Source organism: Lygodium microphyllum, chromosome 15 (genome assembly GCF_053477565.2).
Source record: "Lygodium microphyllum isolate KBCC chromosome 15, Lygodium_microphyllum_v1.1.10, whole genome shotgun sequence".
NCBI lineage: Eukaryota > Viridiplantae > Streptophyta > Polypodiopsida > Schizaeales > Lygodiaceae > Lygodium > Lygodium microphyllum.
The window spans coordinates 6,015,079-6,028,743 of NC_141149.1; the positions used below are offsets into that span (position 1 = coordinate 6,015,079).

General features: G+C 40.2%; 1 protein-coding gene and 1 pseudogene across 2 annotated transcripts; one reads left to right on the forward strand and one right to left on the reverse strand.

Moving 5' to 3' along the window:
• Nucleotides 1–6,064: 6,064 nt before the first annotated feature.
• On the reverse strand, nucleotides 6,065–7,083 carry LOC148024230 (peptidyl-prolyl cis-trans isomerase CYP40 pseudogene; annotated as a pseudogene).
• Nucleotides 7,084–9,776: 2,693 nt separating this feature from the next.
• LOC148024231 (uncharacterized) lies at nucleotides 9,777–11,133 on the forward strand. Of its 2 annotated transcripts, none has more exons than XM_087693677.1 (3): nucleotides 9,777–9,844; nucleotides 9,948–10,938; nucleotides 11,035–11,133. In XM_087693677.1, the coding sequence occupies exons 2-3, from the start codon at nucleotides 10,519–10,521 to the stop codon at nucleotides 11,113–11,115; spliced, it is 501 nt and encodes a 166-aa protein (XP_087549803.1). In that variant the 5' UTR covers nucleotides 9,777–9,844; nucleotides 9,948–10,518; the 3' UTR covers nucleotides 11,116–11,133. The 2 variants fall into 2 exon arrangements, with proteins under 2 accessions (XP_087549803.1, XP_087549804.1); XM_087693678.1 differs by having other exon boundaries at nucleotides 9,783–9,844.
• The last annotated feature ends 2,532 nt before the right edge of the window (nucleotides 11,134–13,665 follow it).

The window sequence follows — 13,665 nt, forward strand, 5'->3', positions numbered from 1 at the left end:
GCTTCTAGTTTGAAACATTTTGCAACCAAGATTTCCTCAATACATGCCATGGAGACACAACATAAAAGTCCTTAGCCAATGGATATTGTGGAGTTCCTCTTGAATGTTATCTCACAAGTCAAAGGATTTTGACTTGCTTCGAACCAAAACTAGCAAAGTCATGGTTTGGATTGAATTTCCAAACCTACCCCATTTTTATCCATTCCTTAACTCTATAGCCTTTGCTGTAGGCAAAGTCCTTACACAAAGATCATATAGCAACATCAATATCCATTGGCACCTCCAAATACTCATAGTAGTGCATTAGAGAAAAAAATTGAAACACCATGAAATTATCAAGAATGTCGTAAGCTACATTGTTTGGAAACATGAGATAATCTATAAGAAACTTCTTATTAATTTTACTTCAAATGTCATAGGCAAGGTCACTACATCAAGGATCTCCCTGAATACAACAAAGAAAAAGAGAATAATCAAAATAAATAGGCCAAGAAAGCCAAGCATAGGTCTGATAAGGGAGGAGAACAAAGTAAGTAGAAATTCTAGCTTGTCTAGTGAAAGAAAACAAGCCCAAATAAGGAAAGAATGGGAAATGCAAAAATGATTTCTCTACTAGTTCCTCCGATAGGCACAACCCCTACTAATGCTTACACTAACTCTTAAGGAAAAATTCACAATCAAAGACAAATCCCACCCCCTAATGTCTAATTAGTAGTATTTCTTTGATAATGAAGTATTTGTAGACGGGACCCAATATTTTCAAGAGACAATGGGCTTACTCAATGAGTTTGAAAAAGAGTTGAATAATTATGGCCTCATCATTTGCCTAAGTGGCCAAGAGAACAAAAAGATGGCCCAAAATCCAAAGAGGAAAACCTCATTGTCCTCAATCCTCCTCTTCAAGCAAGCCAAAACCTAGTAGATAAGTTTATGAAGGCAAACATTATTGAGTACACTAAAATTATACATATCACCCCACATCAATGGATATGAGCTGGTGGAATCACATAGAGCCCCCACAATACCTCCAAGGATTGTAAGAATAAAAAACCCAATAAATTAGATTAAAAATGTATAATCTTAAGGTCATGACTTATAACTTCAAAGGTCTTATAAACAAAGTAGGACATTAGTGATCAACAATTGGGGTTATCCCCATTGATTTTGTGTGTCTCAAATAACTCAAAATTAATGGGGCACATCTCCACTACAATGTGAAAAGCATTAGTAGGATATATTTAGTTTGCCACTAAACATGAAGTGGAAGTAGGGGAAGCTACTATAGGGGTCCATGATAGTATAGCACCAAACATGAAAAAGGTCCCCGTTCACTTTAATAATAGATGGGTAGTTATTCACATTAAAGGACGAGAGAAAATAGTAATCATTTTGTCATATGGGGAGCATGAATACTAAACGCACACTTTGAGAATCTCTCAAGCAAATTAGTTTTCCAATCATCATGGCTAGAGATTTCAATATGATTGAATCCATGGTTGACTAGCTCGAGAGGAAAGGATGAATCCCTAAAGGTCCTTCTTAACATAATAGGACCTAATGCTAATGCCTTGTCAGGACCAAAAATGGGCCCGAAAAAACTCGCTCTAGGACTCTAGCTAGGCCTCCTAAACTCACTTAAATAACCCCACTGCCTCATGGCTAGGAGCATATAGACACTATGAGCTTATTTATCTAATGAATATGTTTGTAGATAAAAATCTTTAGATTGTAGTCCAATCCGATGCCCTTTTTCACTCCAAGAAAAAGGAGTACCCAAACATATCGATGACTAGCACCTCGTAATACAAACAAAGAGAGCACCTTCCAACCTATTTTTGTGGCCCCACTACTACGGTTCTCGTACACCCTATGGATTAGCCCCAGGATACACCATCCAGCATAAAGCACATATGCAATATAGTCCTCTCTTTTAATGAAACATTGTAGGTGATAATTTAATCCTCATGACATCCTCTCCTATACCCTAGGGAATAGCCCCAAGATGCATCATTCCAACATAAAGCACATATGCAATATAGTCCTATCTTTTAATGAAATGTTCCAAGATGCACCATTCCAACATAAAGTAGATATGTAATATAGTTTTCTCTTTTAATGAAACATTCAAAGTGATAATTTAATCTTCATCAGAAAGGAGATGATAACACTAGTCCTACAACTTAGGGAGCCTCACACTCAGCATGGGTCAATCATTGGAAAATAAGTGCTATGCATCTAGGAGATAATTATCTTGATATCACGTATGAAAATATGGATTCAAGGTGAATGACATATAGTGCAAAAACAAATAAACTTAGAAATCAATCAGTGTGTGGATGTGCTCAAATAGTCCTTTCATGATTTCACTCTATCATATTGCTTCATTATCCTGAGGTAGCACCAGAATAACTCGCGCTGTTGCCCTTTTCAAGACTTAATTCAAATGAATCCTATATGATAGAATATACATAAAGCTAAAATTTAGATGATATTAAACTCCCAAAAATCCCTTCCCCTTACCCTTTAAGTGCATTTGTTGGGTAGGTTAAAAGGATTTTTAATGTATACCTATTTATGTAAAATGTGATATACTCACACTGAAACATACAAATGGGGCTAAACTCAAGCTAAACCTCATGCTTTATCTCTATCATGCTTGAACTGACACAATTAAAAATTTTCAAATAGATTTTTTTTTCCCCATGAATTGATCTACACATATAGAAACCATGAAGAGCATCAAGCTACATCAAGGAAGAATACATAATAAAACACAAACACTACTCTAGCTCAACCCCTTGATAGTAGCAAGGCATGAAGATTCACATGGCATAGGCCAATCATAATCTGACAGAGATCGCAAACTAGTTGCTAACCGACTACTCCAACATAGACCGACTAGAAAGAACTATCAAAGGAGTCATCATAAGTGGTGGTCTTACCTGTCTACTTGAGCTAGGACAATTGGACCAGGAACTCCTACTAGGCAAGGACTCCTATAGCCTGGTTGTTTATTTTCAAATACTTTTATTTAGTATTTTTTGTTTGTACTTTAGGACTTGATACTCACATGTTTAACAAGGAGGGAGATAAGCGTATGGTGACCCAATGAGAATAGAACATTGGTCTCAACTCCTCTCTCCATACCCAAGAAACCTACCAAGCGCTCATAAGGCAACACTAAATCATTTTTCTTTCACTCACTTTTATTTTTCTCAAACTATCCTTAATTTTTTTCAGCTAAATGTCACCTCTTGGAAGGCAAGGCATAGGCCTTGGGTCCTAACTCATCCCCAGGAACCTACCATGCCTTCGCATGTCAATGATCGTCTTCTCTTGGAATTCTTCTTTCTTGATTTTTCTTCGTTTTTTTTTTAAGGCATTGGAATACCTTTTTACACACCTCTATATTTATATAGGATTTTATCTGAGATATTTATCATCTGTTGTCATTATTTTTAGTAAGCTTCTCTATCTACCTCTATGCAGTAAGAGACTCGCTTTAGGTACTCCATCGAATCTGTTTAGTACAACACTAAGACAAGAAAAAATTACCTACATTCGCACCAAAAAAATATACGAATCTCTTAGCCTTATGAAATCAACTAGTGCACTGCAAAAGAAAATGGCATTATTGTCCTAATTAAATCAAACATTAAATTTTAAAAATAGTCTACTTGGCCTAATGAGAATACAACTATAAAGCACACCATTCAACAATCCACTACTAAAATAAACCCTTGGTACCCACTAAGTCATACTAAAATACATCATTGGACCAAGGGATGGGCCGTTTAGGCCCAACACTAAACGTATCAAATCGTTTGATAGGCACCTTGCATAAATAGCAAGTTCGGTGAATATGTCCTTTAGTGATCGTATGCATCCATGAAAGAATAGGAAGATGGTTATTTGCTAATTGACTCATTACCCATACTAACCCCATTGGTGGCCATAATAAGACATGTCGGCAAATAATCCCCACAATAGTCATGAGCTAATAAGATCGTGTAGTCTCCTAATAACCCGTTTGGACCACAATTGAGAAATACACCATCAACAAAGGCATAATTTGCCAACAAGGAACAAATTCATCAGTCAATGTTTCAAATGTTTGAACTATATCCAATATTACACGATGATACATTCATAGAATGGGATCCCTCATACTATAAGTCCCATTCAATTGGTTAATCACTAGCTACGATTTTTCTCTCATCCAATAAAAAATAGATACCATCATCTCAAGCTATATTAAGCCCTATGATTAAGGCCTTGTATTTTTCCATATTATTAGTAAAAGCAATGTCTAAATAAACTTCCATTTTCATAATGACTCTACATTGGGGATCTTTAATAACTATACCAATACTTGCATGCTTAGAAGGTCCTCATGAAGCTTCATAAAAATAAAAAGTATAGACCCATGCTTCATTGATAGACCACACTATACCAATCAACACACTTTTACCTATGATAGTCAAAGTCAAGCGGAAAGAGAGAATGTGTAATAGGTGTTACGCGAGCAGCGATCGAGAACAAGCCTCACTCATAACCCGATAACGAGATGTTAAGGAGTGCCGGTTAGGGTAATTGACTTTGTCGAATGCACAACACAACTTGGAAAATTAAAATATTCAATGAAACACCATGAGCCACACAAGACAACTCACAATGAAAGTATCAAAATTTTGACAAAAAACCAAGTAAACTATATTCTCATACCTTAATAGCCTTGATCCGAAGCTTGACACCACAAAGTCTAACTTCTTCCACTTCGACAATAGCACGTCAAAAGTATTCTCTCACATGCGACCCTCCTCTCACATCTCTCGCAAGATGACAAGAAGATACAAGGGAAGGGCCCCTAACTCTCCACTCTCCTCTCCTTTTATAGTTTTTTACATCCTCCCTTACGTTGGATATGCCTTTGCTTTCCCAAAAAGCCTTACCCTTTTTATGATTTTCAAACTTAAGGCAAATTTTATATCTTTAACGTTCATGGCTTGGACGTTGAGGATATTAAAAGCTTAGGAAACTTTTAAGCCTTTAAGGCTTTTTACTCCATGCGTTATGTTTACGCTAACCTCTGCGAAACGTACTGCTTTGTCACAGCCTCCAAGTTCACGCCCTTCTTCATCTGTATTTTTCGGCCTTCAGTTAGCCGTCATCTTCTGCCTTGCTCCACCTTCGTCGTCCTATATTCTTTGTTTCAGAAAAGCTCACGAGTTACTTCGTCATTGATGCTCGTCTTATTCTCGTCTCTTCTGCAGCAGCAACAGCTTTTTTCACGCCTTCGTCACCCCGTCAATAAACTTCCTTTCCTCTGTCCCAGCTCAGACTGCAATTCTCCTCCTTCTTCCTCTATCTATTACCGATATCACCTTCTTTGTTCTCGCACTCCACAATCTCCCTTTGTGGTAAAGGCAACCCAAAAACACAATAATGTAAGCAATCTCTCTGTGTTGCACTATTGCAGAGGAAGACTAAACCAGCTGGACCTTGTGCTGCTACTCTATGGTCCTCATGCCGCGAAGAATGACAATGAACCTCCTGATTAGTTCTGAGATGTTCACTTGTGTATCCATCATCAAAACCAGTTCTTCTTGCACTTGGAGGAGACTCAAATCCCTTCTCCATGATCTCAGAAAGTTCGACTCATTTTTATGTGATCTTGAAGGACACTCCCACCTGCTTCTTTTCTGTCTGTCTGGAGAGCGAGGTTCCCTTCTTTGTCATCATAATTATAACTTTGTCTGTTTCTTCATCACCTTTGTTGCAGTCATCATCGAGGCTCTTCGTTCTCCTTTTTCCCAGTAGCATCCTCGTCCTCTTCTTCTTCTGTCGCAGCAATGTCCGCCCTTTCGAGCTCCCTCCTTTGTTCACTGTTTCTTATTGCAAGTCTTTGCCTCCCTGTTGATGTGGCAGATACCTAGCCTAAACTAACTCTTGAAAATTCCACTTCAAGGGTAGATATCAGCAGAAACCTGGCTACAAAAATATTGGGCCTTCGCAAGTTGACTTCAAACATTCGAAGGCTCAATCTAAATAGGTCAAAATGTTATTATGCGGTATCAGAATCTTGAAACATTTTTGCATAAGCTTTCCTCTCCTTGTCCCGTCTGTCTGCAATCTTCTTTTAGTAATAGCAAGTTCTCTCTTTATCCCGCCATCATTTGGCTCTAGCTCCAGCGCTTTTGAAAAACTTGTAACTGCAACATCCACATCATTTAATGCCATGTGCGCCTAACCCTGCCTAAACAGAGCCTTCACATTGTCCTCTCCATTACGCATTGCAAATTCTATATCTAGTAAAGCACCTTTTGCATCTCCAAGTTTAAGCTTGCTTGCAGAACTGTTTGTTAAGATATGAGTTTTGACGGTCCTCAAATGTTCACTTGTGTCTTCATCTAACCCATCTTTTTCCTAGCATATGTCAAGATATCGCAAGGCCTTTCTGTATTTCCAGAGAGCCATCTTGTAGTCACCTTTCTTGTAGCTAGCATTTCCAAAACTTTTGGCAGAGTCGACTGCTGATGTCCACGACGCACAATCTGAAGGTTGTTCATCTAGATCAGTTGGCCAATCTGGGTAAATATCACCATCTTTGAAAAAATCAGCAACACCATCATCCATGCCTTCTGGGATCTCACCACAATCCATAATCATGACTTCAGGGATTGTTCTCTATGCTGCGCACAACTCCCATCCCTCTAATGACCTTTCCAAACACAACATGCTTCCCATCTAAGTGAGAGGTTCTAGTGGTTGTTATAAAGAATTGGGACTTGTTTGTGTTTGGTCCTGCATAGGTCCTCCTTTGATCTGTTCACTGGAAATCAAGGCCAGAAAATCTATATGGCCATTGAAACCCCTAGTTTCTTTGGTGAAAAAATCAACACATTCTTCTCTTATCACAAGCTCTGAAACTGACGTAGGTACTGATCCTTTAAGAGCTCTAAGAAACTGTTGATTTTCAATCTGAGAATCTATACCATCTATCTCTTCTTTACTGACCCTAGTTTAGAGGACATTATCTAGATTTTCACCAGTTGCTGACTTTTTTCTCTCAATGCTAGCCATGAACGTGGCATTCTTCGGAATGCTAGGAGCAAAACCTTTCTTGGAATCACTACAAGGATTTGAGCTAGTAGCGACGCCGATTAGCGACGGCGGATAGCGGCGTCGCTATTGGCATCGCTATTTGCGTCGCAAATAACGACACAAATAGCGACGCACATAGCGACACTCCACAGGGAAAAAGAGCGGCCGAAACCGAGCGCGGTTTTCATTTCGCGTTTGCTCCATTGTGAGTTTTGAGAGCGAGAGTGAGGGAGAGAGCGACCGTCGTGAGAGAAGGAGAGGAAGAAGACTTGCTGCCGCCGCCACCGCCGCCGTTGTTCGCGAAGGAGAGGAGGAGCCTTCATCGCAAAGAGGAGCCGCCCCACGCTCGCCATATCTCATCGGTGAGTCTCCCTCTCTCTTTCTTTTGCTTGTTTAAGGTTTAAATCACTCTCTTTTTCTTGTTTAGGAGAGGAAATGAGAGAGAAAGAGAGGGAGAGGGAGAGGGAGAGGGAGAGGGAGGGGGAGGAAATGAGAGAGGGAGAGAAAGAGAAAGAGAGGGAGAGGGAGGGAGAGGGAGAGTGCATTCTCTCTCTCCCTCTCCCTTTTGCTTGTTTAATGTTTAAATCACTTTCTTTTTTGCTTGTTTAGGAGAGAAAACGAGAGAGTAAGAGAGAAAGAGAGGGAGAGGGAGAGGGAGAGAGAGGGAGAGAAAGAGAAAGAGAAAGAGAAAGAGAGGGAGAGGGAGGGGGAGGGGGAGGAAATGAGAGAGGGGGAGAAAGAGAAAGAGAGGGAGAGGGAGGGAGAGTGCATTCTCTCTCTCCCTCTCCCTTTTGCTTATTTAATGTTTAAATCACTTTATTTTTTGCTTGTTTCGGAGAGGAAATGAGAGAGAAAGAGAGGGAGAGAAAGAGAGGGAGAGGGAGAGGGAGGGGAAGGAAATGAGAGAGGGAGAGAAAGAGAAAGAGAGGGAGAGTGCATTGTCTCTCTCCCTCTCCCTTTTGCTTGTTTAATGTTTAAATCACTTTATTTTTTGCTTGTTTAGGAAATGAGAGAGAAAGAGAGAAAGAGAGGGAGAGGGAGAGGGAGGGGAAGGAAATGAGAGAGGGAGAGAAAGAGAAAGAGAGGGAGAGGGAGAGGGAGAGGGAGAGGGAGGGAGAGTGCATTCTCTCTCTCACTCTCCCTCTTGCTTGTTTAATGTTTGAATCACTTTCTTTTTTGCTTGTTTAGGAGAGGAAATGAGAGAGAAAGAGAGAAAGAGAGGGAGAGGGAGAGAGAGGGAGAGAAAGAGAGGGAGAGGGAGGGGAAGGAAATTTAAGATAATAGACTTATCGATAATGGTATGCAATGTGCTTTGCCATGGGCCACGTACATTGGTGACTCTTTAAGATGGCTTAAAATTGGTCATGTCCTTCATAATGTCCAAGTAGGGGATCTAATTGTGATTTGCATAATTCATTGTTTTTGTATTAACTTTATAGGCATAACAAATTAGAAATCATGCCAACTAGTCAATGGAAGGACTAAAAGAAAATGATATCCTAGCTAATGGTCATTACGGTACTTCATCAAAATGAACCCAAAAGTATTGTTATAGAAGAAGAATCCCTTAAATTGAGTATAGGATATTTTCTCTCAGGTCTTATGACTATGAGTAGAATCGATTGAAATAAATTTTATTACTATAGTTGATAAATTTCATAGATGGCATTAATTTTAATACGCAATCCTAGGACAAAAAAACCACATTTCTAAGATGCTTTTTGTTGAGACTGATTTATTATTAGACTAAGAGATCCTCAATGATGCTCATAAATGGATTACTTATACTCAAAGCCCTCTAATGCAGTTTTTTACAATAACGAATAATTATCTACCGAGACAAACAAATCCTTGAGCATGATACAAGGCCGAGATATAACATCAAAAAATCTCTCAACTACTATGTACAATGCAAGATTTATGGTCAACTTGCAACTTGACGTACATCTCCATAAAGCTATCCATTTAAGCCTCATAATGCTTTCTCATAATGCTATCCATAAAGCTATCATAATGCTATCCATAAAGCTATCATAATGCTTTCTCATTTGTGGCAGTTTGTCCTACCGATCGTGATCGCAGGATGCCTTACTCCAGAAATACGCGGGGCCATTTACAAGTTGTCGACTTTGGTGCAATGGATCTCACAGAAAGAGATTAAGACGTCCTCTATTGAATCCGCAAGGCGGGGAGCAGTGGAGACGGTCTGTCTCTTTGAGAAATACATGCCCACTAGCATGCTCACGATACAAGTTCACCTTCTTGTGCATCTTGTGGACGAAGTGGAGATTGCTGGACCTGTCCATACACGATGGATGTTCTTCCTGGAGCGCTTCATGAAAACCCTGAAAGGCTTTGTGCGACAACGAGCTTGTCCAGAAGGTAGCATGGCGGAAGGTTGGTTGGTGTCAGAGGCGTTAGTGCATATCTCACAATGGCTACCAACGGGTGGAACCAGACAATGAAATGCTATGGACGCTGAAGGATGATGATAGACTGACTGGAGATGTGGTGGTTGGAAATGGGGTAGAAAAAAGAATGGATGCCTCAATGGAAGAGAAGGTGAATCGCTTTTGTATGTTGCACCATGCCTCCATGGAGACGTGGCTCGCCAAGTACCAGATTGCAAGGCTAGATCGAGAGGAAGCGCGCGCTGAATTCCGACGCAGTACGCATCATCAACCGATTCGATATCCCAAAGGCATGGAGGAGATTATTCAAAAGGATATCTTCCATAAAGGTACATAAGATATGCATTTTAAGAGGGATTTTTCAAAAATGATTTATACTGTGCTTTGTATAGTTTAAATTGATTATTCTAACACCATTTTTTATCTGTGCAGGTGACATTTTCAGGATGAGTCGAGAGATGAGCGATGATGAGTTTCAGGACATGATGGCACGCATGTCTCCAGACCAGCTTGCGAGATTCAGAGAGATGGCAGACCAGGAGCTGTCTCGTTCTTCGTCAGGGCGCTCTGCTAGATCTTCTTCAGCACGATCAGATGCTTCAGCTTCGAGCAGACGATCTCAACGCTCACGACTTGGGCCAGAGGGAGGGAGTGTATCGGGATCAAGGGGTGCTGCTGTGGAGACACGGATGTGGTGTCTCCATCTCGTCGTTCAGCTGGAGCTACATCACCTCTAGGATTTATTACACTTGTGGGGACGTCTACTCCAGTTACTCCGGCTTTTGCGCAGCCGTCAGCGGGTGGCATCCCTTTTGGTGGCACCCCCTTTGGTGGCACCCCTTTGAGTGCCACTCCGAGAGAGGTTACCCCCGTCGGTACACCGGATGTAGAGAGGTCTCCTGGATATGCCCAGGAGGGTGGACGGAGATGGGAGAGGACCCATCTTAGATAGACTCCTAGGGGTTATGGATACCTGGTTGATAGTAGGTCAGGAGCCATCATCATGAATGATGAGGGGAGGAGGGTGATGGCTCGTATGAGAGAGTTGTGCCAACAAGTTTTTCAGCACAACGTCCTGGATCATTGGAAGAACATACCGAAGGGGAGCAAGGACTACATAGTAGCATCCTTGCACGAGGAGTTTCCGGTACCAGTTGCAGTAGATAGATTCTCTACGGGCTGGATGATGGATTGCACGCGTGCATACATGCCACATAGACGATCCGACACACGCAAGGCAATCAAGAGTGGGGCTGCAAAGCCCGAGTGGTTAGATGCAGACGACTGGCGCCGACTGAGGGAGGAGGCTACAGATTCACCAGGACGTTGGAGTCAGCAGCGGGAGGCGGCGAGGGCACGACTCGAGGCCGGAGTGGTCCATCATCTTGGGAGTGGCGGCCACATGACATATTTGGAGGACTTTGTAAGTTTCTCTTTTGTTTTGCTTATTTGTTTTTTTGAAATATTCTTTGTATTGACAATCATGTTTCTAACAGTTAGCATTTTGTTTTCTTTGCAGGACTCCATTACAAATCGCGATCCGCAAGGCCTTGAGACTCGATATGCAGAGATGCACGGTCTCAATGCATTGATCGACTGATTGTATAGACGCGGCGGCCCTGTAAGTCACTCATCTTTCTTGTCCGTAGTTATCATGAGATATTTGAATGCATTATTGTATGGTGGATTGATATGTTGTTTCTTTTTCTGCAGAATCCGTTCGATGCTCCTTTGCGGCGGGAAGAGCTTTCGGGGGACGAGGATTTCTAGCTCGCCCTTGGATCCTTGGAGCTCACACACCTTTAGTTTTTAGTCGCCTGATCTATGTAGACATTTTCTATGTATTAGTGATATCCTTTCATGATTGTACAAATCGCATTTTATGTAATCATGTATTTATTTCATGTATCAGTTTTATGATTTCAGTATACATTCTTTTTGTTTGCAAGCGCTTTGTATGCAGTAGTGCAGAAACTATTTTGTATGGCCCTGCCACAAATTTTTTTTTTCCCTGTTACCGTCGCTATTTGCGTCGCAAATTTACTACTCACGTCGCTATTGGCCTCGCTATGCGCGTCGCAAATTCACTGCTTGCGTCGCTATATGCGTCGCATATAGCGACGTTTCTATGGCGTCCTCAATAACGACACTTTTTGTGACGACGGGGGCAAATTTTGTTGTTTGTATTTCGTCGCTTTAAACGTCGGTATAAGGTCTATATCTTGTAGTCAATTTTTAAAATGAATTTGTATTTTCATGCAATGTGCCCTAGCAGAAATATGATTTGGAAGAGAACTCTGTGCTCAACCATTCATGGTTTGAGAAAGCATGCAATTGATCGAATGGTCACACAAAAAAATTTGGATGCACTGAAGATATTTGTGCCTAGCCTATCTAGAGGTGATTGTGCGTCATGCAAGATGCAAACAAAATTCCTTAATTAATTAAAAATTCCTTATCCTCACCTCTCAAATCTCATAAAAAAGATATGATATACTTAGATCCACCCATCCCAAATCTCACAATCACTCTAGAAAAAGATGGTCCTCAAGATGTTGACAAGATAAGAACAACCTTTCTCACTATTGATGGCGTCCTTCACGACCCTCGAACTCTCCCAACCTCCTTACAGTCTCAACCATAGGTTCCTAACTTTGTGATGAGCATCCCAAATATCGTGTGCACAAGAAATGTGCGTGCTCAATGACAAGTGCTCTCTCATGTGCGTGTGCATCTAAAATTTACTGCATATAGCTGCAGCAGACCTCATGCCGTGTTAGTGCTCAATGATGGTGCAAAACATGTATAATCGCAACCCATGGCATGGAAGTATTTTAATAGGAACATGAGACGACCCCTAAGAGTAGTGCATCAACAAGTGCAACATGAAGTGCTCGTGAACCCATAATCCCCGTGATGTGCAAGTCTCGATAAGAAAACATACCTAGCTCCTCAATGTTCTGTAGCTTTTGACAAACATAAGCTTCATCGTGTTCAAAAAAATACCAAGCTCGACCAATGCTATCAAGTTTCACACTCAACAAATTAAAAAAAAGACAGAAGCATATCCTAGGCTAAACAAACACAAGAAATTCAATTGAGAAACAACAAAACAAACAGTCACGCAAACAACTAAGCTAGCAAAAATCAATCCTTACTACAATTAGACTAGGGCATTTGAGTTTTCACAAAAATATTTGACATTTTTAGCCCTCCCTCTAGTCTACAAACATTCATGTGTAGCAGTTGCTTTAATAAAATGATGCAATATCTATCATCCATTCAGTTTCCTCATTCTTTTGTTGAAATTGTAGTTCTGACCACTCCTATATTTGTATTGTCATTAACATTGATATGTACTTCTTTAATCTATATCCATTTATCCTTTGCTTATGTGCCTTCCCATCCAAATTTTCTAACGCATAAGTTCCATTTTTAAAAACTTGAGAAACCCTGAATGGTCCTTTCCACTTTGTTTGGAATTTCTTTTGAAAAGTATGATCCAATTTACTATTGTATCTCAAAACTAAATCCCCTTTTTTTATGTTTATGTTTTTTAATTTTTTATTAATTTCTTGTATTTTTTTCTTGACTTTTCTCATATTGATCGCACACTTCTTGTCTGTTTAATTGTGCTTCTTGTAATTGTATCAACCTTTCTGTGAAATAATTTTTTTCCTCTCCTTCAGTCAACTTTTCAAACATTCTTAAAGTCGGTATTTCTACCTCTATAGGTAGTAAGGCTTCCTTTCCATAAACCAGTTTAAAGGGAGAATAGCATGTACTTTCTTTTCTTGCTAATCGACAAGCCCACAAAGCACTTGGCAATTCAATATCCCATGTTTGGGGTCGATCCTTTGTCATTTTAGATAGCATTCTTATTAACTCCCCGTTGAGTCGCTCGTTGAGACCATTACATTGAGGATAGTATGGTGAAGCAAATGTTTTTGTTATTTTCATTTTCTCACAAAGATAATCTATTAATTCTCCCTTAAAACCTAGTCCTCTATCTGACAAAATCTCTAAAGGTGTTCCAAATTTATAGCATATATCTTCATAGATAAATTTTCCACACCTATGGCTCTGATGTTTTTTACAGCCTTAGCTTCTGCCCATCGAGAAAGATAATCAACTGCTGTCAAAATATATA